This window comes from Scyliorhinus canicula, chromosome 7 (genome assembly GCF_902713615.1).
Source record: "Scyliorhinus canicula chromosome 7, sScyCan1.1, whole genome shotgun sequence".
Classification (NCBI taxonomy): Eukaryota; Metazoa; Chordata; class Chondrichthyes; order Carcharhiniformes; family Scyliorhinidae; genus Scyliorhinus; species Scyliorhinus canicula.
The window spans coordinates 106,628,183-106,653,066 of record NC_052152.1 but is presented as its reverse complement, the minus strand read 5'-3'; the positions used below and the strand labels follow the sequence as shown (position 1 = coordinate 106,653,066).

Below are 24,884 nucleotides of genomic sequence, written 5' to 3'. Positions count from 1 at the left end.
AGTCCCTCCCCTTCCGGGTCGAGAGCGACGCCTCTGAAGTAGCTCTGGCGGCCACCCTCAACCAAGCGGGCAGACCCGTGGCCTTCTTCTCACGTCCCCTTAATGCTTCCGAAATCCGCAACTCCTCAGTCGAAAAGGAGGCCCAGGCCATAGTAGAAGCTGTGCGACATTGGAGGCATTGCCTGGCCAGCAGGAGATTCACTCTCCTCACTGACCAACGGTCGGTCGCCTTCATGTTCGATAATGCACAGCGGGGCAAGATAAAAAACGATAAGATCTTGCGGTGGAGGATCGAACTCTCCACCTATAACTACGAGATCTTGTATCGTCCCGGGAAGCTAAACGAGCCTCCTGATGCCCTGTCCCGCGGCACATGTGCCAACACACAAGTGGACTGCCTCTGAGCCCTCCACGAGGACCTCTGCCACCCGGGGGTCACTCGCTTCTTCCATTTTGTCAAGACCCGCAACCTGCCCTACTCCATGAGGAGGTCAGTACAGCCACCAGGAATTGCCAAATCTGCGCAGAGTGCAAGCCACACTTCTACCGGCCATAAAAAGTGCACCTGATAAAGGTTTCCCGTCCCTTTGAACGCTTCAGCATGGACTTCAAAGGTTCCCTCCCCTCCACCGATCTCAACACGTACTTCCTGAACGTGATTGACGAATACTCCCGATTCCCATTCGCCATCCCCTGCCCCGACATGACCGCAACCACTGTCATCAAAGCCCTCCGTAGTATCTTTACACTGTTCGGGTTCCCCGCTTACATACATAGTGATAGGGGGTCCTCCTTTATGAGCGACGAACTGCGTCAATTCCTGCTTAGCAAGGGCATTGCCTCGAGCAGGATGACCAGTTACAACCCCCGGGGTAATGGACAGGTCGAGAGGAAGAACGGAATGGTCTGGAAGACCGTCCTACTGGCCCTACGGTCCAGAAATCTCCCAGTCTCCCGCTGGCAGGAAGTCCTTCCGGATGCCCTCCACTGCATCCGGTCACTGCTCTGCACCACGACCAACCAAACACCTCACAAACGTCTCCTCATTTTCCCAGGAAGTCCTCCACTGGGACCTCGCTCCCGACCTGGCTGGCAGCCCCCGGACCCATCCTGCTCCGAAAACACGTGCGGGTGCACAAGTCGGACCCGTTGGTCAAGAGGGTCCATCTTCTCCACGCTAACCCCCAGTACGCCTACCGTACTGGCGGTTCATCCCACCGGTGGACCTTATCTCACCGGTGCACCTTACAGCTGCCCCCTTCCCAGGAGGATCGGTTCTTCCGCCGGCCCCGTCTAGGGGTGTTGAAGCTGCCACAGAGATCAAAACCACGCTCCCAGAGTCACAGACGCCCAAACCTCCACCGGCGTCACCACCAAAGCTTCGCCGATCACAGAGGATGACCAGGGCCCCCAATCGACTGATTGCTTCATTTTAATGTGTATATAGTTAATTGTAAAATTGTAAATAGTTATGATAATAAGGCAAAACCCTGTACGGAGGTATTACGGTACCTCCATAACCATAACTTCTACCACGTTACCATGTTGTAATACCAAGCCACCACCCCCGCCGGACTCTTTTTTTTAACAGGGGGTGAACCTGGTAGTCTGTGTAGAGGTATTACGGTACCTAGTAATACTGGAACACCATTGGTAGATAATGTATGCTTTCCATTGGTCGAGCCTGTATGGTAGCTCCGCCCTGCAAGGCGGGGTAAAAGAGCCTGTGCCGCCCAGCAGCTATCTTTCTGTACCTGAGCTACTGGGGGAAACATCTAGCTTATTAAAGCCTTCAGTTGGACTACAACCTCACTTTAGTAGTCATTGATCGTCCATCACAGGCCCATCTGCCACATAAAACGTAAGCAATAATGTTATGTTGCAAAGGTCGTCCGGCATGTGCCACTAAAGTCAGCTGGCATGTCTCGCGAACGCGGTCGGCATGGGTCCCGAAGTCCACGGTTGGTAAAAGTGGGTCCTGGGGAAAAAAGTTTGAAAAACACTGCTGTAAATGACCTCTTTAATGTCCTCAGGGATGAGTAATAAATGGTGGCCCAGCCAGTGACACCCACATCCCACGAACGAATAATGTGTGGTGAGGGCATATTATTTTACTCCTGTAATTTGATATCAAACTGCAAAATTTCCCCAGAAGAAAAAACAAATCCAGTTAGGTGTGCACAACGGCGGAAACCCGCATATTGGACTAGCAATCCCAAGTGGTGTTAAAGGTCGACTGTGAGCAATACGTGAAAAATGGGGCAGCCCCTGGTTTTAGCGGTCTGATCTGAACGCTGCTGTTTCTTTCGTTTTCCTGTAAGACCAAGAGAGACGAGGAAGTTTCGATCTTTCTTTCTGTCTCCTCCCTCCTCCGATTTGATGCCCCTCTGGTGAAAGCGAAATTGTTCCGTCTGAAAAGGAAAAAAAAAAGGGGTTGTTCCCTTTTGAGGCAAGAAATAAAATGAGTCATGATGAGAGATTGATTTCATACCAGTGAAACCATCTTTCTGCAGGACCGTCTGGGTGTCAATGTGGAATGCGGATTTGCAGGAACTGGGCGAATATGAATGAATGTGGACTGTGCCTGAGGTTTGGACAAACCAATGAAACTGGAGAGCTGTTCACCGATGGCAAATTCGCCGCACACCGGAACTGCCTGGTAGGTACAAGAACAACACTCAGCATTTTGATTCACTCGTGAAAGAACCGAACTTGTCTCCATTGTATTTTGCCCAACCAGGGAGCTTTTGTGTTTCAGGAATGTGTTTGTCTTTTCTTCATTCTAACGTCATCTCTGAACGTTGCCAGAAGATGTCTCCTTTTCTCGCCGGTTGTGGGGGGTTTATACAGCTACTGAACGTGGGGTTTGAAAGCCCGCTGGATAGGCCCCCTCCAATGGTTTCATACCAGGTAAAGCAAAATACTGCGAGGCTGGAAACCTGAAGTAAAAACAGAACACATTGAGGAAAAGCTCAACAGGACCTGTGGAGAGAAGCTGTTTCTCCTTCCCGTAGATGCCTGCCAGAGCTGCTGAGTCTTTGCCAGCATTTTCTGCTTTTCCTTCAGAAGAATAATGTGGGCCACGGCCCTCGAGACCACTCCCCCGTAAATGCTGGGTCTGCCTTTGATTGAAGTGAACAGCTTGGCAAATGTAAGATCAGCCAGGCCCTCACCTGATGTTTATTTTAATTAAAGAATAAATGTAACAGAACAGAGAAATACAGCACAGAACAGGCCCTTCGGCCCACGATGTTGTGCCGAACTTTTGTCCTAGGTTAATCATAGATTATCAGAATTTTGGACACTAAGGGCAATTTATCATGGCCAATCCACCCAACCTGCACATCTTTGGACTGTGGGAGGAAACCGGAGCACCCGGAGGAAACGCACGCACGCACACACACGGAGGATGTGCAGACTCCGCACAGACAGTGACCCAAGCTGGAATCGAACCTGGGACCCTGGAGCTGTGAAGCAATTGTGCTATCCACAATGCTACCATGCTGCCCTTAAGAACAAATTAGTCTACACTCCATTATTCTAACCTAATCCATGTACCTATCCAATAGCCGCTTGAAGGTTATGGCAATTCCACCGCCTCATAAAATCAAGAAACAAACTCGTTACAAATCAAGTGATTTGATGTATAAATCCTGAGTTAATTTCTCAAACATAAACCAGTGCCCCTTCCAGTGTCATCAAATTATCAGACTTCTAGTCCGACGCCAGTATCAGACAAGCAAAAATTTCCTTCAGTTCAAAGTTGGAAAAGCAAAGCCATTTTTCTGTTTCCCCCTACAAAATTTGTTCCCTAACCACTGGCTCCCTGCAACTCTCTGATGCTGAACCAGACTGTTCATAACCGTGGCATCATACTTAAGCCCGAGATGAGACAGTGACCACATATCTGTTCCATCACTAAAATACTAAGGTTGTCTATATTTCCACCAACGTAACGCTGCTTGACTCTGCCTCAGGCCATCTGCTGCTGAAAAGCTAAATCGTGCCCTTGTTACCTCTAGACTTGACTATTCCAATGCAGCCTCCCACCTTCAACCTTCTGTAAATCTAAGGTCATCCAAACCTCTGCCTCCTGTGTCTAAACTCACATCAAGTCCCGTTATTATTATTATCATTCTTTATCCCCGTGGTCGCTGATCTGCACGAGCCCCCAGTTAAGCAAGACTTTGATTTTAAAATTCTCATTCTTGTTGTCATGGCGTTGCCTTTCGCCATGTGTCTAAACTCACATCAAGTCCCGTTATTATTATTATCATTCTTTATCCCCGTGATCGCTGATCTGCACGAGCCCCCAGTTAAGCAAGACTTTGATTTTAAAATTCTCATTCTTGTTGTCATGGCGTTGCCTTTCGCCAACTCGTGAAATCTCCTCCAACCCCACAAACCTCTTCGATATTTGTGCTCTTCCAATTCTGATATCTTGAGTGCCCCTCATTTTAATTGCTGTGTTATTCGTGGCTTCACCTTCTGCAGCTCTAAGTCCTAGAATGCAGAATTCTCTCACTAAACCATGATGCCTCTCTATCTTTTTTTTCCTCCTTTGAAATGCTCCTTTAAAACTATCGCTTTGACCAAACCTATGGCTATCTGCCTTCATATTTTCTTGTGTGGCTCAATGTCAGATTTTGGTTTATAATGCTTACCGTGGGCCATTTTATTACTTTATTATGTGATATAAATATAAGTTGTTGACATTGGATTTATAAAGCCCATTTCTGGGTTATTTAATTTCAAGCAGGTCAGCGTTCTATTTCTGAAAATGTTTGACAGAGAAATTTTGAAAGAATCATATCTGTTATCACATTGCTATGCAGTAACTTCATTGAAGCCTACTTGTGACAATAGGTTATTATCTTGGGTTTTAAGGTTGCAAAGACAATGGGCTGGATTCTCCACACCCCAATACTGATACCGCAGAGACTCCATTTTCCTGCACAGAATCGGGACCGGCACCACTTCCACGATTCTGCAGGACCTGAAAAGAGTATGCCGTGCCGCCTAGGACCTACCTGGGACCATTGCCAGAGGCCCGCTCCACCATTCTTCACCCCCAACCAGCCGAAGTCCTGACAGCGTTGGTCTAATTTGGTCCAGCTGGTTGGGATACTCACGTGGCAGCTCCGGACTCAGTCTGTGGCTGCCCTGGTCGGGGCAGGCCGATCAGAGGGGGGGGGGGGGGGGGGGGGGGGGGGGGGGCTTATAGGTGGCCGGGAAATGTTTGTACGGGCAGACAGGGTTGGGTACGCGGTCCATCAGGGGGGTTTATTTTTAGGGTCCAGCTCCGCAGTCCGAGTCCGCCATGAGCACGGCGCAGCTGCTGGAGGCTGCTGCCGTGCTCATTTGTGGCCTCTAACCCGGAAGTGCAGGGGCCCGTATCTGCAGCAAAAGCTGCTAGATCTACGCAGGGTCCCTGCTACCTTCTATAGGGCTAGGAATTTGTGGCCCTTTCTGGCATGAAACTCCACAGTTTTTACGGCGGCATGGGGACATAGTCCCAAAAACGGAGAATCCAGCCATGGATTATGATGATAGTTGGACATGGGGGTGATGAGATTTGATTTTGTAAGTTCCCTTTTGTTTTATAGTCAAATTCTTTATTAATTGTGCGCTTCAAAAAAAGGCATTATATTGTTTAATGCGAGACTCAAGATGATCACAATGTTTTTTTAGAAAAAGCAGCAAAAATGATTATGCAACCTGCAGCTATGGTAATGCATGTTGCACCTGAGCATTGCACGTGGTACATTGCCCTTTTAAGAATTATAAAGTTTTGGGGAAGGAATCAAAGCCAATCTCAGTGGAGCTAGCTCCACCTCCTGTTGAATATTGCTGATTGATCGGCACAGATGTAAGTCGAAACGTTATGGTATTGGCGGCTCTGGGTTTTTTTTAGCGTGTGCCATTTGATGCACAATGTCCTTGGCCAGTGCAGAAACTGTTATTCCTTGGTATGATGGTCTTAGCCAGACAGGCTGGTGTGATGGGAGGTGAGCAGCTGGTGGATTGATATGGTCCTTGTGTAGCAGCAGATTTGGGTTGATGTAAGCCCTCTCCTGGAGCGTCCTTGTTGCAATCACCCTCCTTATGTGACGGGGCGGGATGTTGCTTTGAACTGGGAGCCAAGGGAGCTGAATTGAATAGAGGGTACATGAGATGATGCGCATTGTTGTTTTGAGCTGGATATCTACAAGATTGATATGGGATGAGTTGTATCATGCTGATGCATAGTACCCTGCAGTCGACTAGACAATGGCAAGAGCTGAGGTCCCTTTAAGGTTTGAGCATCGTAAAGAGCCAGAAAGTTAGCTGAGGAAGTTGTTTTGCCTTTTGGTCTTTGCTGCTGTCTTATGGTTTTTGCTTGTCAGTCTTCGGTCAAGAGTAACACCAGGATGAATGAGATGTTGTTCATGATCCAGTCTGTTGCCATTCAAAGAAATATTGAGTTCCCTCTTGGCACTGGCATTGTGGAAGTGGAATATACTTGAGACTGTTTTGCTACTGCTGGGCTGAAGGTACCATGTCTTGCAATAGTTGATCAGTTTTGCAACATCGTTGTTTTGTATTGCCTATAGTTTAGAAAATGTTTGAGCCTAAGACGTGCAGCAGATATTGTCAGCACAGATGAACTTTCGAGACAGGGTTGGGGCGAGAACAGATCCCTGGGGAAGCCCATTGGAATGTTTCTTCCAGGCACTTGTCTCAATGCCTATGTGCACCCTGAACTATCTATCTCGGAGTCATAGTTGGATGGCATCAGTAATCCACAGAGGGAGGACTTTTGAAATTTTGACAAGGAGTCCAGTGTGCCAGACTATGCCATATGCCTGCAGTGAGATCAATAAAGAAAGTGCCCGAGAGGTACCTGGAGGCCAATGATAATGGGGAGGTCCGAGTGGGGACGGTCTGGGAGGCATTGAAGGCGGTGATTAGAGGAGACTTGATCTCCATCCGAGCCCATAGGGAGAGGAGAGAGCAGAGAGAGAGAGAGGGAGAGGGAGTTGGTGAGGGTGGATAGGAGATGCGCGGAGGCTCCGGAAGAGGGATTGCTGGGGGAGCGGCGTAGTCTTCAGGCCAAGTTTGACTTACTGACCACCAGAAAGGCGGAAGCTCAGTGGAGGAAGGCACAGGGAGCGGTCTATGAATATGGGGAGAAGGCGAGTAGGATGCTGGCGCATCAGCTCCGTAAGCGGGATGCGGCCAGGGAGATTGGTGGAGTTAAGGATAGGGGAGAGAATGTGCTGCTAAGGAGGGTAGATATCAATGGGGTCTTCAGGGACTTCTACGGGGAATTGTATCGGTCTGAACCCCAGCGGAGGGGAGAGGAATGGGCCGCTTCTTGGACCGGCTGAGATTCCCGAAGGTGGAGGAGGGGCAGGTGGACGGACTGGGGGCGCCGATTGAGCTGGAGGAGCTGGTCAAGGGGATAGGGAGCATGCAGTCGGGGAAGGCGCCGGGACCGGATGGGTTCCCGGTCGAATTCTATAAAATGTATGCAGACCTGCTTGGCCCCCCTGTTGGTTAGGACCTTTAACGAGGCAAGGGAGGGGGGGGCTTTGCCCCCGACTATGTGCCGGGCGCTGATTTCCTTGATCCTTAAATGGGACAAGGACACTCTGCAGTGTGGGTCATACAGGCCGATCTCGCTGTTAAATGTGGACGCCAAGCTGTTGGCAAAGATCTTGGCCACAAGGATAGAGGACTGTGTGCCGTGGGTCATCCATGAGGACCAGATGGGGTTCGTGAAGGGAAGGCAGCTGAACACCAAAATACGGAGGCTCTTGAATGTTATAATGATGCCGGCGGTAGCGGGGGAAGCGGAGATAGTGGTGTCGCTAGACGCGGAGAAGGTCTTTGATAGGGTTGAGTGGGGGTACTTGTGGGAGGTGCTGGAAAGGTTTGGGGAGGGGTTTGTCAGATGGGTGAGGTTGTTATATGAGGCCCCAATGGCAAGCGTGGCCACGAATAGGAGGAGATCGGAGTACTTTCAGTTATACCGTGGGACGAGACAGGGGTGTCCCTTGTCCCCCTTGCTCTTTGCGTTGGCAATCGAACCCCTGGCCATGGCGTTGAGAGAGTCGAGGAACTGGAGGGGACTGGTGCTGTGGGGGAGGAGCACCAAGTGTCGCTTTATGCGGATGATTTATTGCTTTATGTGGCGGACCCAGTGGGGGGAATGCCGGAGGTAATGAAGATTCTCAGGGAATTTGGGGACTTCTCGGGGTACAAGCTCAACCTGGGTAAGAGCGAGCTGTTCGTTGTGCACCCGGGGGATCAGGAGGAGGAGATTGGTAGGCTCCCACTAAAAAGGGCGGAGAGGAGCTTTAGGTACCTGGGAGTCCAGGTGGCCAAGAGCGGGGGGGCCCTACACAAACTTAACCTTACAAGGCTGGTGGAGCAAATGGAGGAGGAGTTTAAAAGATGGGACATGTTGCCGCTGTCGCTGGCGGGTAGGGTGCAGTCAGTCAAGATGACGGTGCTCCCGATGTTTTTGTTCCTGTTCCAGTGCCTCCCCATCCTTATCCCGAAGGCCTTGGAGGGTCAACAGGAGTATTACGGGATTTGTATGGGCTCATGGGACTCCGAGGGTGAGAAGGGTGTTTTTAGAGCGGGGCAGGGATGGTGGGGGGGGGGGGGGGGGGGGGGGGGGGGGGGGGGGGGGGGGGGCTGGCGCTGCCCAATCGCTGTCGGTACTATTGGGCTGCCAACGCAGCGATGGTGCGTAAGTGGGTAATGGACGGGGAAGGGGCAGCATGGAAGAGGATGGAGATGGCGTCCTGTGTGGACACGAGCCTGGAGGCGCTGGTAACGGTGCCGTTGCCGCTCCCTCCAACGAGGTATACCACGTGGTGGTGGCTACCCTCAAAATTTGGGGGCAATGGAGACGGCACAGGGGGGAGGTGGGGGCCTCGATGGGGTCCCTGATACAGGGGAACCACCAGTTTGTTCCAGGGAGAATCGATGGCGGGTTCATGAGTTGGCACAGGGCAGGTGTTAGGAGGTTGAGGGACCTGTTTGTAGACGGGAAGTTTGCGAGCCTGGGTGAGTTAGAGGGGAAATACGGGCTCCCCCCCCGGGGAACATTTTTAGGTATATGCAGGTAAGGGCGTTTGGCAGGTGGCGGGGTTCCCTCTGTTGCCCCCACATGGTGTCCAGGACAGGGTGCTCTCGGGGGTGTGGGTTTGAGGGGGAAGGATTTCGGACATGTACCAAGTGATGCAGGAGGTAGACGAGGCCTCGGTGGAGGAGCTGAAGGGTAAATGGGAAGAGGAGCTGGGTGAGGAGATTGAGGAGGGGACGTGGGCGGATGCTCTGGAAAGAGTGAATTCCTCCTCTTCTTGTGCGAACCTTAGCCTCATACAGTTCAAGGTGCTACATAGGGCTCATATGACCGGGACGAGGATGAGTAGGTTCTTTGGGGGCGGGGGCGAAGACAGGTGTACTAGGTGCTCGGGGAGCCCAGCGAACCATGCCCATATGTTCTGGGCATGCCCAGCGCTGGGGGAATTTTGGAAGGGCGTAACAAGGACGGTGTCGAGGGTGGTAGGATCCAGGATCAAGCCAGGCTGGGGACTCACAATTTTTGGGGTTGCGGTGGAGCCGGGAGTGCAGGAGGCGAAAGAGGCCGGTGTTCTGGCCTTTGCGTCCCTAGTAGCCCAGCGGAGGATTCTTCTTCAGTGGAAGGATGCGAGGCCCCCAAGCGTGGAGGCCTGGATCAATGATATGGCGGGGTTCATCAAATTGGAGAGGGTGATCAGTACAGGGGTTTTTCAGGCGGTGGCAACCGTTCCTAAATTTCCTGTCAGAATGGTAGGGAAAAAGGCCAGCAGCAGCAGCAGTCTGGTGGGGGGAGGGGGGGGGGGTGGTGTCGTTCCGGTGGGTTGGTTTGAAGGGACGTGTACATGTGTACCTTGTCTATGATGGGTGTTAATCTATTTCTTTTTTTGTATTTACCGGGGGGTGGGTGGGTTTGTTGTTTCTTGTTTTTATTAGCAGTTAATATTATTTTCTGTTAATATTTTCTGTTATTGATATTTTGTGAAAATCTGAATAAAAATTATTTTTTTAAAAATATAAAGAAAGTGCCCATTTTGAGGTTATTTTCAATGAAGGTGGTTCGGCAAGTACCTGGTCACCCTCCCCAAAAGCCTGCTTGTTCAGCTTTTCAAGATGTTCTCCATCTCTGACTCTATCTGCTGTAAAATGAGATGATCTAAGGCCTTGCAGCACAGAGAGTGGCGATATTGGTTGGTAGCATGTGGGTATAGTTTGGGTCCTGTTACGGATGCCTGGTCTGTCCTCAAAAATGGCTGAGAGACTGGACCAAATGCCATAAACTTTTCATTTAAAAAAAATAAATTTAGAGTACCCAATTCAGTTTTCCAATTAAGGGGCAATTTAGCGTGGCCAATCCACCTACCCTGCACATCTTTGGGTTGTGTGGGCGAAACCCACGCAGACACTGGAGAATGTGCAAACTCCACACAGACAGTGACCAAGAGCCAGGATCGAACCTGGGACCTCGGCGCCGTGAGGCTGCAGTGCTAACCACTGCACCACCGTGCTGCCCTTCCCGTAACCTTCTAAGACGGTGCGGAAAGATCGATTCATTCCAGGAGTGATAATATAAGAAATAGGGCTTGGTTATTTCATAAACTAAATTTGTTAAAATAAAATAAAACAATATTTAAACTTTTACTTCAGCTCTAACACTAACAGGTTACATGCAATTTTTAATCTTAGCATACGAGTTCCCATTTAACAACACTTTACATAGAGCATACAGTGCAGAAAGAGGCCATTCGGCCCATCGAGTCTACACCGACCCACTTAAGCCCTCACTTCCACCCTATCCCCGTTACCCAATAACCCTTCCTAACTAAGGGCAATTTAGCATGTCCAGTCCACATAACCTGCATGTCTTTGGACTGTGGGAGGAAACTGGAGCACCCGGAGGAAACCCACGCAGACACGGGGAGAATGTGTAGACTCCGCACAAATAGTGACCCAGTGGGGAATCGAACCTGGGTCCCTGGCGCTGTGAAGCCGCAGTGCTAACCACTGTGCTACCGTGCTGCCCGAGCTAGCTAGTTTAGGGTACACATATGCATTGAGACAAGGGCCTGGAGGAAACATTCCAATGGGCTCCCCCCAGGGCCCGTTCTCGCCCCAACCCTGTCTCGGAAGTTCGTCTGTGCTGACAATATCTGCTGAACATGCAGCTCTCATTTCACTCCCACAAACAGGCAAAGTCAATGCTTGTATTTACGAAGCAATTTTTCTTCTATTAGAGACATTTGTTCAGAACCCTTTTCCAAAGTCTGCCTCGGTGGCAACTTTCATGACCTCTCTGGTCAATTTCTAACAGCTTTCTCCTGTAACTGTTCAAAACAGCATTTCTCTCTCTCCCTCTCAGCTCAGCCCAACCCCTCAAACAAAGGTTCTCGCAGGTTTCCAGAATTTAACCTATTATCGTTATCTTGGCTGATTGCCCACTCCCGTTCATACAAAAGAACACAGTTATCCCATTCATATGCAACATTGTAGATGGTATCATCACCATACTTTGTTCCTCACAGTATTTGTCCTAATTAGCTTTGTGTAGGTTCCACCACGGCTTCTTTGAGCTGGTGATGATAGACAGTTGAAGGCTGATGTGGGTCAGAGTTGATCTGTGCTGGCTGTGTGGGAAGCTGACCTGGCAAAGGTCAGGTGAGTAGTCACACCTGCATCTTGCACAGTGGAAAGATCCTGGCTGTTTAGGATCATGGATAAGCGTGAGGCCTTTCTGTGTGACCCAATTTACAAGTTTTGCAACATCAGCGCCAACCTCATTGTAGCCCCAGTTGGAAGGGGGGGGGATAAATCCTGAGATTTGAGGGTTTTATTGTGAAATCATGAGTGAGGTCTAATTTTATTTAAAATTTTACTTCTCAAGATAAATTTTTGAGTTAACACATTTGCCCTATTCTAAAATCTTGTTTCTTGAGAGGACAGGTTTGTATGCTTTGAATGGTAAAGCTAGGGCAGCACAGTGGCGCAGCGGTTACCATTGCTGCCTCACGGTGCCGAGGACCAGGGTTCAATACTGGCCCCGGGTCACTGTCCATGTGGAGTTTGCACATTTTCCCTGTGTCTGTGTGGGTCTCACCTCCACAACCCAAAGATGTGCAGGGTAGGTGGATTGGCCACGCTAATTTGCCCCTTAATTGGAAAAAAAAAACAATTGGTACTATAATTTTATTTTTAAAAATTGAATGGTAAAGCTAGTTTGATTCATTTGGAGAGTGCAGCCTGAGTTCAGTGGATACAGCAAAATGATGAAACCAGCTCTCAGGAGCAGACTCTTTCAAATAAACACACAAAACCTGCCAGGCTGCAGAAGATTCTCTGATAATGCTCTTCATGTCTCTACCTCTCTTTCACTCTTATACATCCTTCCACACTTGTAGAAATGCTGCATAGATAACCAAATATTTTATTTTATATAATTTAGTTTTGTTTTTGCCAGACCAGGCACTAAAATCTAGTTCCACGATGTGAATGAATTTTCCCTCTTGAGGTCAACTCTGGGGTACTAGTAAAAAGAGGTTAGAATGCTTAATGAGGACTAATGGGGATCAGAAAGATGCTTTGAAAGACCCAACCTCTCCCCGCTCAGTACAAATATGAAAAATCTCAACATCCTCTTTCTTTGCAGCACCCACACACACTTCCTGGCACCCTTCACACACACACCACATCCTGCTCCCTGAATTACCATCATGCGAATCATGAGCAGAACTAAGCCACTCAGCCCTTCAAGCCTGCTCCACCATTCAATATGGTCATGGCTGATCTGATTGTAACCTCAACCCCACATTCCTACTGACCCCCCAATAACCTTTCACCCTTTATTAATCAAGAATGTATTGATCTCTGCCTTAAAAATATTTAAAGTCTCTGCTTCCACTGTCTTTTGAAGAAGAGAATTCCAGAGACTCTTGACCCTCTGAGAGAAAAAACAATTCTTCTCATCTCAGTCTGAAAGGACCGACCCCTTATTTTTAAACAGTGACCCCTAGTTCTAGTTTGTCCCAGAAGAGGATACATCCTCTCCACATCTACCCTGTCAATACCCCTCAGGATCTTAAAAGTTTCAATCAAGTTGTCTCTTAATCTTCTAAACTCCAATGGAGCCCAACCTGTCCAACCTTATAAGACAACCTGTCCATTCCTGGTATTAGTCTAGTAAACCTTCTGTTAACTGCTTCTAATGCATTTACATCTTTCCTTAAATAAGGAGACCAATACTGTAAACAATACTCCAGATGTGAATTCACCAATGCCCTGTACAACTGAAGCATAACCTCCCTACTTTTGTAATCTATTCCTCTCACAATATATGATAACATTAGCTTTCCTAATTGTTTGCTGTACCTGTATACTAGCCTTTTGTAATTCATACACTGGTGCAACCAGAACCATTTGCTCAGAGCTCTGCAATCTCTCACTATTTAGATAATAAACTTTTTTATTCTTCCTGCCAAAGTGAACAATTTCACATTTTCCCAGATTATACTCCATTTTCCATTTTTTTGCCCATTCATTTAACCTATCAATGTCCTTTTATAGCCTCTTTATGTCCTCTTCACAATTTACTTTCTACCTATCTTTGTGTGTCATCAGCAAATTTAGCAACCATACTTTAGTCCCTTCATTTTTATACATTTTGAAAGGTTGAGGCCCCAGCACTGATCCCTGTGGCACATCACATCTTGACAACCAGAAATATACTAATTTATGCCAACACTCTGTTTCCTACCAGCTCACTAATTTTCAATCCACACCAATTTGTCACCTTACTGCGGGCACAGTAAGACGCTTCACAACACCAGGTCAAAGTCCAACAGGTTTATTTGAATACTGTAACAGGGTTTGAACAGGGTTTATTCAAATAAACCTGTTCAATTTTAATTTTTTTTTAGAAAATATTTAATTGAAGCATTTGTAATTTTCACAGTTTAACAAATTTAACAAATTAACATCCTAAACATCCTAGCGGCCCAACGCACGCAACCACATCACAATAACGTACCCAACTACCCTCCCACCCTAGCTCCTAACTATCTATATATTAGATTCCCTGTCCTTATTTTACACTGCCATGCCTCCCATCCCCCCCCCCCCCCCCCCCCCCCCCCCCGTTCTGCTGACGTTCAGTTTTCCTTAAAGAAGTCGATGAACGGCTGCCACCTCTGAGCAAACCCCTGAGTTGAATCGCTCAAGGTGAACATAGTCTTTTCCAGCCTGAGAAACCCTGCCATGTTGCTAACCCACACTCCTGACTTTGGAGGCTCCGAGTCCCTCCATTCCAGTAAAATCCGTCTCCGGGCCACCAGGGAGGAGAAGGCCAGAAGATCAGCCTCCCTCCCTCCCTGGGCCCCTGGATCTTCTGATACCCCAAATATTGCCATTTCTGGTCTCGGGAGCCACCCTCCCTTCCAGGACCTCTGACATGATGTCTGCAAATCCCTGCCAGAATCCCCTCAACTTCGGACATGCCCAGAACATATGCACATGATTCGCCGGGCTTCCCCCCCCCCGGAACAAACTGGTGATTATCACAGATCGGTGACCACACTGACCTCCAATCTCGTGCTGTCTTCATTGTCCCCACACCCTCAGGGCTGCTATTCCCACTGGGTTTGTGGAGTACCGAGCCAGCGAGAATGCCAGGGGCACTGTAAGCAAAGCCTCCAAACTCGTACCCTTACACGATGCTCCCTCTTTTCGCTCCCACACCGACCCCTTCCCCACTACCCACTTCCGAACCATCGATATGTTGGCCGTCCAGTAATAGTTCAGAAAATCCGGAAGGGCTAAGCACCCCTCCCCGCGCCCCTGTTCCAAAAGTACCTTCTTCACCCTCGGGGTCTCGCCAGCCCAAACAAAACCCGAGATCGCTGCGTTCATCTTCCTGAAAAACACCTTGGTGATAAAATTTGGAAGACATTGAAAAACGGACAGTGATCTTGGGAGGACTGTCATCTTCACAGTCTGCACCCTACCCGCCAATTACAGCGGGAGCATGTCCCACCTGTGGCAATCTCCTTTCATATGCTCGGAACCCCCCCCCCCCGGCCAAGATTTAACTTATGGAGCTGACCCCAGTCCCTAGCCACCTGAATCCCCAGGCACCTAAAACTCCTACCCACCACTTTTGAACGTTAACTCCCTCAGTCTCCTCTCCTTCCCCTGTGCCTGAATCGTGAACACCTCGCTCTTACCCATATTTAACTTGCAGCCTGAGAACCAAACAAATTCTTCCAGTATCTCCATAATTCCAGCCATCTCCCCCCAGCGGGCCTGTTATGTACAGGAGCAAATCGTCTGTGTAGCGCGAGACTCTTATGTTCCATCCCCCCGTCTCACTATCCCCCGCCAAACATTCAATGACCTAATGGCCAAGGGCTCTATGGCCAGGGCAAACCGTAATAGGGAGTACGGGCACCCCTGTCTTGCCCCCCTCCACAAACTAAAGTATTCTGACCGGGTTCGGTTGGTTCTCACATTCACCACCGGTGCCTGATATAGCAACCGGACCCAGTCCACAAATCCCTACCCAAACCCAAACCTTCCTAGATATCCCACAAGTACTTCCACTCCACCTGGTCAAAGGCCTTTTCTGCATCCATGGCTACTACCCCCTCAACCTCGTGCCCCTCCGCTGGCATCATTATAACATTTAGGAGCCGTCTAATGGTGGACGTCAAGTGCTGTCCTTTCACAACTGCCGTCTGGTCCTCCCCCATTACTTCCGGGAACAGTCCTCTGTCGGTGTGGCCAGGATCTTTGCCAGTAACTTCACACCTACATTCAACAGAGAGATAGGCCTTTATGATCCACAGCTCTCTGGATCCTTATCCCGCTTCAAAATAAGGGCAATCGATGCCTGTGATAACGTTGGGGGAGCACTCTCATCTCCTTGGACTCATTAAAGGCCTTTACCAAGAGCGGCCCCAGTAACCCAGAAAACATTTTGTAAAACTCCACCGGGTATCCGTCAGGTCCCGGAGCCTTACCCGATTGCATCGCCCCCAACCGATCTATCACCTCTCCGAGCCCAATTGGGCCTCCCAAACCTTCCGCCAACTCCTCATCTACCCTTGGGAACTCCAGCCCCCCCCCCCCCCCCCGCCCATACCCTCCCCGGCTGGGGGTTCCCATTTATAAAGTCAGCTATAAAATTCCCAAAACACATCGTTCACCCCCTTGGGGTCCACAACCATCTTCCCCCTTGTATCCTTTACTTTCCCAATTTCTCTTGCCGCCTCCTGTTTCCTCATCTGCTGCGCCAATGCCCTGCTGGCTTTTCCCCATATTTATACACCGACCCCTTTACCCTCCTCAGCTGCCCCCCTGCCTTACCTGTGGACAGGAGCCCAAATTGCATTTGCAGTCTGTGATGCTCCCTCAGGAGCCCCTCATCCGGAGACTCCCCATACCTCCTGTCCATCTAAATTTCACCTACCAGCCTGTCTAACTCCGCCCGTTCAGGCTTCTCCCTGTGAACCTGAATCGAGATGAATTCCCCCCTGATAATCGCCTTCAGTGCCTCCCACACCACCCCTGCTGAGATCTCACCCGTATCATTACTCTTTATGTACCCCCAAATGGCCTCCCTCACCTGCTCACACACAATCCTCTGCTAGTAGTCCTACGTCTAACCTCCATTGCGGCCGCTGGGCCTTTCCTGTCCTCACTCGCAGGTCTACCCAATGTGGTGCATGGTCCGACCCACCCTCTGGAAACTACCCTGTCCTAAATCCCCCTTAGCGGTAGGAGCGGGAAGGTTGACACCTGTTTACGTAGCAAGTCCCACACTTGCAGATACCTGAATTTGTTTCCCCTTGCCAACCCAAACTTCTCCTCCAGCGCCATCATACTCAGAAAGCTCCCCTCTATAAATATATCTTGGGTCTTGCCCACCCAAACGAAGCCAGTGATCATTTTGTTGACTTGTTTAAATTAAGACCGCGGAATAAAGATGGGGAGACACTGAAATACAAACAGGAATCTCGGGAGGATCATCATGTTAACCGTCTGCACCCTCCCAACCAGTGACAACAGAAGCACGTCCCATCTCTGAAATTCGTCCTTCATTTGGTCTACTAGTCGGGCCAGATTTAATTTATGCAGCCGGTCCCAATCCCACGGCACTTGAATGCCGAGGGACCTAAAGTTTCCCCCTACTAATCTAAACGGCAGCTCCCCCAATCGCCTCTCCTGTCCCTCGCCTGGACCGCAAACATCTAATTTTTCCCCATATTTAGCTTCCATCCCGAAAACCGGCCAAATTCCCCGAGAATCCTCATGATTTCTTCCATCCCCTCTATTGGGTCCGATACATACAGAAGCAGGTTGTCTGCATAGAGCGAGATTCTGTGCTCCCCCCCCCACCCCCCCGCCCCCAACGGCTCTATAGCTAGCGAGAACAACAGTGGGGAGAGGGGGCTTCCCTGTCTCGTCCCCCAGTGCAGTCTAAAATAGTCCATACACTTGCCACAGGAGCCTAATACACTAACCTGACCCAGTCAATAAAGCCCTGCACAAATCCGAACCGTTCCAGTACCTCCCACAGGTAATCCCATTCTACCCGATCAAAAGCCTTTTCTGCATCCATTGCGACCACTACCTCCACCTCCCTACCTTCCAGGGGCATCATGATCACGTTTAACAACCTTCTTACGTTGGCCACCAACTGCCTACCCTTAACAAACCCCGTCTGGTTCTCCCCAATAACGTCCGGAACACAATCCACAATCCTGGAGGACAGAATTTTGGCCAGCAGTTTGGCGTCCACATTCAACAGGGATATCAGCCTGTAGGACCCTCGCAGCTCCGGGTTCTTGCCCCGCTTCAGACTCATCGAAATCGTGGCCTGTGACATCGTCTGGGGCAGCACCCCTCTTTCCTTTGCCTCATTGAACATCCTCATCAACACCGGCCCCAATATCCCCGAGAACCTTTTATAAAACTCCACTGGGTACCCGCCTGGCCCCGGGACTTTACCCGACTGCATGGCCTTCAGACCCTCCACTATCTCTTCTAACCCGATCGGGGCCCCCAGCCCTTGTACCAGCTCCCCGTTCACCTTTGGGAAATTCAGCCCCTCCAAGAAGCCTCATCCTCTCCGGCCCGTAGGGGGTTCTGAACTGTACAGCCTACTGCAGAAATCCCTAAACGCCTTATTTACCCCTGCTGAATCTCCAGCCAGGTTCCCATCTCCGTCATTTACTTTCCCTATCTCCCTGGCTGCCTCCCTCTTTCTAAGCTGCTGTGCAAGCATTCTGCTGGCCTTCTCTCTATGCTCATAAATCGCGTGCCCCCCCCCCCCCCCCCCCCCGGCCTTTCTCAGCTCCACCGCCCTCCCTGTGGTTAACAAGCCGAACTCCACCTGTAGCCTCCGCCGTTCCCTTAAAAGCCCTGCCTCTGCGGTCTCCGCATACCTCCTATCGACCTGTAGTATCTCCTTTCCCAGTCTGTCCGTCTCTGCCCTGTCCACCTTCTCCCTATGGGCCCGTATCGGGATCAGCTCCCCTCTGACCACTGCCTTCAGTGCTTCCCAGAGCACCGCTGCTGAAATTTCCCCCATGTCATTGACCTGCAGGTAGTTCTGATTACATTTCCTCAGCTGCTCTCGCACACCCCTTCGTCAGCCAAAAGTCCCACATCTAACCTCCAGTGCAGGCACTGGTTACTGTCTTTACTAACCTGCAGGTCAACCCAGCGTAGAGCATGGTCTGAGATTGTGATCACCGAATACCCAGTGTCCACCACCTCTGCCAGTAAGACCCTGCTCAAAATAAATAAATCAATCCGTGAGTACACTTTATGCACGTGTGAGTAGAAGGAGAACTCCTTCACCCTCGGCTGCCCAAATCTCCATGGATCCACCCCCACAATCTGCTCCATGAACCCTCTTACTTCCTTTGCCATTGCTGGCACCCTGCCCGTTTTCGCGCTTGAACGGTCCAAGCCAGGGTCAGTAACTGTGTTGAAGTCCCCTCCCATGACCAACCTGTGCGAGTCCAGGTCCGGTATCTTCCCCAGCATCCTCTTTATGAACTCCACATTATCCCAATTCAGCATATGTACATTTACTAATACCACCTGCACCCCCTCCAGTTTCCCCACCTCCAACTCCACCGCAGTTTGATGTTCCTCCTGCTCAGCCAGCGCCTTCTCTACCTTCTGGATCACCCGATCTTGGGCGTCCAATCTAAGCTCCAGCCGCTCAGTTGACTCTTTTATCGGGTCCAAGCAGTCCCGTTTCTGCTTAGCAAAGCCTTCCTGAATAACTTGCATCAGCTGCTCCGTTGACCTCTGGGTCGACAAACCAGAGGTCCGTTCCTCCGCCATGCTGTCTCCCGCTGCAGCTTCAGTCCAAGCCTTCTCTTGTCTTTCTGTTTCTGCCTTTACAAGCACGTCTAGTCCTTCTCTCCATGCACCGACGTGGGAATTTAGAACACAATTGCCTCTGTCATCAGTTTTACAATTGAAGTCCGGTAGAAAATCGGGGGGAAAAGTCCAAAAGTCCGACCAGAGCGGGAGCCACCAAATGTGCGACTTACTCCTTCATTGCCACCACCGGAACCGGACGCAAAACCATCTTACAGTGAGGGTGACACATGGGAGGCCTGGTCCTACCGAACCTCCTATTCAACCACTGGGCACCAAACGTGGAGTGGCTGAGGGAAGCAAATTGGAACTGGTCCCAATGGAGGAGGCTCCTGCATGATCAGTCTCTCCAAACGCTGGCCACCGCACCACTCCTGGCCTCCCCAAACACATTGCAGGAGCTTGGTGGTAGTGGTCACACTGAGGTCATGGAACCAGTTAAGATGCCATTTCAAGCTTGGTGAGATGTCCATAGAGGCCCCCATCTGCAACAACTATAGGTTCACACCGGCGAGGATAGACACCACATTGGGGATGTGGACAGAGGGATACTGAGAATGAAGAACATGTACGTGGACGAGAGACTGGCGACCCTGGAGGAACTCTCAGAGAGGCTTCAACTCTCAAAAGGAAACAAGCTCGGGTACTGGCAGCTGCTCCATGGACTGTCAGTGCCTCTTGCTCCACGGGCCTTCACAACCTCCTCCCAATTGTCACTTAGTCCTTCCATTTTGCCACCATCTCACCGTCCTTCTCCATAGCTTCTGCTTAGGAAGGCCCGTTGAGTGATCAGCAAATCAGCATGATTTCATCTTGTATTCCCTGTGAGTATTTGCAGACTTTGAGATTTTATTTCAGATTTTTTAAAGATATATCTGTGATCAATTAAGTAAGTAAACATCAAGGAGAGCGACACAACGACTTCCGGTTGCGGCTATGACTAGCTAAGCCGCACATTTGGAAGCTCCTGCAACAAAGGTGTTTTTGGGCCAATTGGAGGGCCCCAACGGCGCTGAAAAAACGAATCCCGGTGGGGGAAGGTCCCCTGAGGAGAGCTAGACCGATTTTATGGTCGGTACCCGGAGTGGAGCGGCAAGAAAAACGGCAGCAGCTCCCCAAAAAAAGCGGGGGAAGAAAATCAAAATGGCGGCCGGCGGTGCACCGGAGGAGTGGAAGAAATGGGCGGAGGAGCAGCAGGCCGCTCTCCTCCGTTTTTTCACGGAGATGAAAGTGGAACTCTTAGAGTCCATGAACGCGACGGCCACCAGGTTGGTGGGAGCCCAGGCGATCCAAGAGGCGTCGATTAAAGATCTGCAGCAGGAGATGGCCGCGAGGGAGGAGGAGGCCACAGTCATCGGGGCAAAGGTGGAGGTGCACGAGGCACTCCACATGAAGTGGCAGAGCCGCTTCGAGGAGCTGGACACTCGGATGAGGAGGAAAAATTTGAGGATCCTGGGCCTGGAAGAAGGCCTGGAGGGGTCGGATCTCCCGGGATATGTGGCGGAGATGTTGAGCTCCCTGATGGGGGAAGGGGCCGGTCCGGCGCCCCTGGAATTGGAAGAGGCATACCGGGTCATGGCCAGGAGGCCTAGGGCAAACGAGCCCCCGAGGGCGGTGCTGGTGCGGTTCCAGCGGCTAAGTGATCGAGAGAAAGTCCTGAGGTGGGCTAAAAGGGAGAAAAGCAGCAAGTGGCAGAACTCGACGGTAAGGGTGTACCAGGACTGGAGTGCGGAGGTGGCAAAGCGGCGGGCCCGGTACAACCGGACAAAGGCGGTGCTACACGCGAAAAAGATCAAATTTGGAATGTTGCGACCGGCGCGCTTGTGGGTCACCTACAAGGACCAACATCATTATTTCGAGTCCCCAGAGGAGGCCTGGACCTTTGTACAAGAGGAAAAGTTGGACACGAACTAAAACCTGGGAGCACCGGCGGTCGTAGCCGCCGGGGGACTCTTGATTGTGCAAGTGGCCCTTTTCTTTTTCAGGCCAGGTCGGAACTGGGTAACAGTTTCGTGGAGTGTTTGGGGTGTTTTTTCTCGAACGGTTGACTTTTCTGAATATTTTGAAGGTTTCGAGTTGTTGGGTGTTTCTGTATATTTGTACTGTTGAAATCTCTATTGTGGGTCGTTGGCTTCTTATGGGGTGTTTTTTCCCGTTTCCAATTTCCCTTAGTTATTTACCCCTCTTACCCTTTTCTTTGGGTGCTTGGGGGGTTTTTTGTTCTTTTTTTTCTTTTCGGGTTATGGTTATCTGCGGTTATTTATACTGTTTGATGGAGGGTGATGGTTGGGCACACTGTTAGTTGATAGTTAGTTAATTATTTTGTTATTTAAGTATGTAGTTAAGTATTTATGTATTTAGTTGCCATTGGGTATTTGTATTTATATCGTTAAGTTGGGGAGACGGGACGGGGGGGAGCGGGTTGATTATGCGGGTCTTTCTCGGGGGTTTTAAGGGGATCTTTCACGGGCGCAGATGGGGTGAACCGGGAGGAGTCGGAATGTGGCAGGAGCAGCCGGGTCAGCGGAGACCAGCTGACTCTCGGGAGTACGATGTGGGGTACATCGCGGCTAGGAGGGGTCCTAGCCGGGGGGGGGGGGGGGGGGAAGGGGGGGGGGACTGGGGGGGGACACCGGGTTGCTGCTAGAAAGACCAGGGACGAGAAGGGGAGAGCCGGGGGGGGTGGGGGGGGGGGGCCATCGCTATGGGAAGCGGGTCAGAAAAGAAGGGATGACCCGGGGCGAGCAAGGGACAAGACATGGCTAATCGACAGGGAGTAGGGACGGGTCGCTCTGCGACCCGATTGATCACGTGGAACGTAAGGGGGCTGAATGGGCCGGTCAAAAGATCAAGGGTCTTCTCACACCTGAAGGGACTGAAGGCTGATGTAGCAATGCTGCAGGAGACTCATTTGAGGGTAGCAGATCAGGTCCGCCTGAGAAGGGGGTGGGTGGGACAGGTGTTCCACTCAGGCTTGGATATCAAGAACCGGGGGGGTGGCGATTTTGGTGGGAAAGAGAGTGTCGTTTGTGGCGGCAGAGGTGGTGGCAGACAAGGAGGGCAGGTACGTGATGGTGAGGGGTAGGCTGCAGGGAGAGAGTGTGGTACTGGTAAATGTGTATGCCCCGAACTGGGACGACGCGGGTTTTATGAGGCGCCTGCTGGGCCTCATCCCGGGACTGGAGGCAGGGGGCCTGATCATGGGAGGGGACTTTAATACGGTGTTAGACCCTGGGCTGGATAGATCGAGTTCCAGGACGAATAGGAGGCCGGCAGCGGCAGAGGTGTTAAGGGGGTTCATGGAGCAGATGGGAGGGGTAGACCCATGGAGATTTGGTAGGCCTAGGGCGAGGGAGTATTCTTTTTTCTCCCACGTCCACAGAGTGTACTCTAGGATCGATTTTTTCGTATTGAACAGGGGGCTGATACCGAGAGTGCAGGACACGGAGTACTCGGCCATTGCGATATCGGACCATGCACCACATTGGGTGGACGTGGACATGGGGGAGGCGCGGGACCAACGCCCGTTGTGGCGCCTGGATGTAGGGCTGTTGGCGGACGAAGAGGTGTGCAGAAGGGTGAGAACGGGCATTGAGAACTATCTGGGTACGAATGACACAGGTGAGGTGCAGGTGGGGACGGTCTGGGAGGCCTTGAAAGCAGTGATTAGAGGAGAGCTGATCTCCATAAGGGCACACAGAGAGAGGAAGGAGAGGCAGGAAAGGGAGAGGCTGGTGGGGGAGCTCCTAGAAGTAGATAGGAAATATGCGGCGGCGCCAGAGGAGGGGCTATTAAGGGAGCGGCGTAGCTTGCAGGCCAGGTTCGACCTACTGACCACTAGGAAGGCGGAAATGCAGTGGAGAAGGGCGCAGGGTGTGGCGTATGAGTACGGGGAAAAGGCGAGCAGGATGCTGGCACACCAGCTTCGTAAGCGAGATGCAGCCAGAGAGATTGGGGGAGTGAGAGAGAGGGGTGGGGATGTAGTGCAGAAGGGGCAAGAGGTGAATAGGGTCTTTAGGGACTTCTATAGGGAATTGTATAGGTCTGAACCGCCGAAGAGGAGAGGGGGAATGAAGAACTTTCTCGACAAATTGGGGTTCCCAAAGGTACAGGAGGAGCTGGTGGAAGGGTTGGGGGCGCCGATAGAGCTGCAGGAGCTAATTAAAGGGATAGGCCAGATGCAGGCGGGGAAGGCGCCGGGGCCGGATGGGTTCCCGGTGGAGTTTTACAGGAAATTTGTGGACTTGGTGGGTCCAGTGCTGGTGCGAGCCTTCAATGAGGCGCGCGAGGGGGGGGTTCTGCCTCCAACAATGTCGCAGGCCCTGATCTCCTTGATTTTGAAGCGGGACAAGGACCCGGTCCAGTGCGGGTCCTACAGGCCTATCTCCCTCTTAAATGTAGATGCCAAGCTGTTAGCAAAGGTCCTGGCAACCAGGATAGAGGACTGTGTGCCAGGGGTAGTCCATGAAGACCAGACGGGGTTCGTGAAGGGACGCCAACTTAACACAAATGTCCGGAGATTGTTAAATGTGATTATGATGCCAGCAGTGGAAGGGGAGGCGGAGATAGTGGTAGCGCTGGACGCGGAGAAGGCATTTGATAGGGTGGAGTGGGAATACTTGTGGGAGACGTTGGAAAGGTTTGGGTTTGGGGAGGGATTTATCAAGTGGGTAAAACTGCTCTATTCAGCTCCGATGGCAAGTGTGGTAACAAACGGGAGGAGGTCAGAATATTTTGGGCTCCATCGAGGTACTAGGCAGGGATGTCCCCTATCTCCCTTACTCTTTGCATTAGCGATTGAGCCGTTGGCGATGGCACTGAGGGGTTCAGGGGGGTGGAGAGGACTGACAAGGGGAGGGGAGGAACATCGGGTCTCGCTCTATGCGGATGATTTGTTGTTGTATGTGGCAGACCCGGAGGGGGGAATGCCGGAGGTAATGGGGATACTAGCGGAGTTCGGGGACTTTTCGGGATATAAATTAAATCTGGGGAAAAGTGAGGTCTTTGTAATACACCCGGGAGACCAAGGGGAGGGAATTGGGAGGCTCCCCTTCAAAAGAGCAGTTAAAAGTTTTAGGTATTTGGGGGTGCAGGTGGCAAAGAACTGGGGGACCCTACACAAGTTGAACTTTTCCAGACTGGTGGAGCAGATGGAGGAGGAGTTTAAGAGGTGGGACATGGTGCCGCTGTCGCTGGCAGGGAGGGTGCAGTCAGTTAAAATGACGGTCCTCCCGAGGTTCTTGTTTTTGTTCCAGTGTCTGCCCATCTTCCTCCCCAGGGCCTTTTTCAAGAAGGTAACGAGTAGTATCATGGGGTATGTGTGGGCACATGGCACCCCGAGAGTTAGAAGGGTCTTTTTGGAGCGGAGTAGGGATAGTGGAGGGCTGGCGTTACCCAACCTTTCAGGATATTACTGGGCGGCA

General features: G+C 50.9%; 1 protein-coding gene across 1 annotated transcript in view; it reads left to right on the top strand.

Moving 5' to 3' along the window:
• Positions 1-24,884, top strand: part of LOC119969114 — a 358,923-nt gene that overhangs the window by 232,505 nt on the left and 101,534 nt on the right. Inside the window, exon 26 of the mRNA XM_038802328.1 lies at positions 2,498-2,659. Coding sequence (XP_038658256.1) covers positions 2,498-2,659 — 162 coding nt within the window. The remainder of the gene's footprint in view (positions 1-2,497; positions 2,660-24,884) is intronic.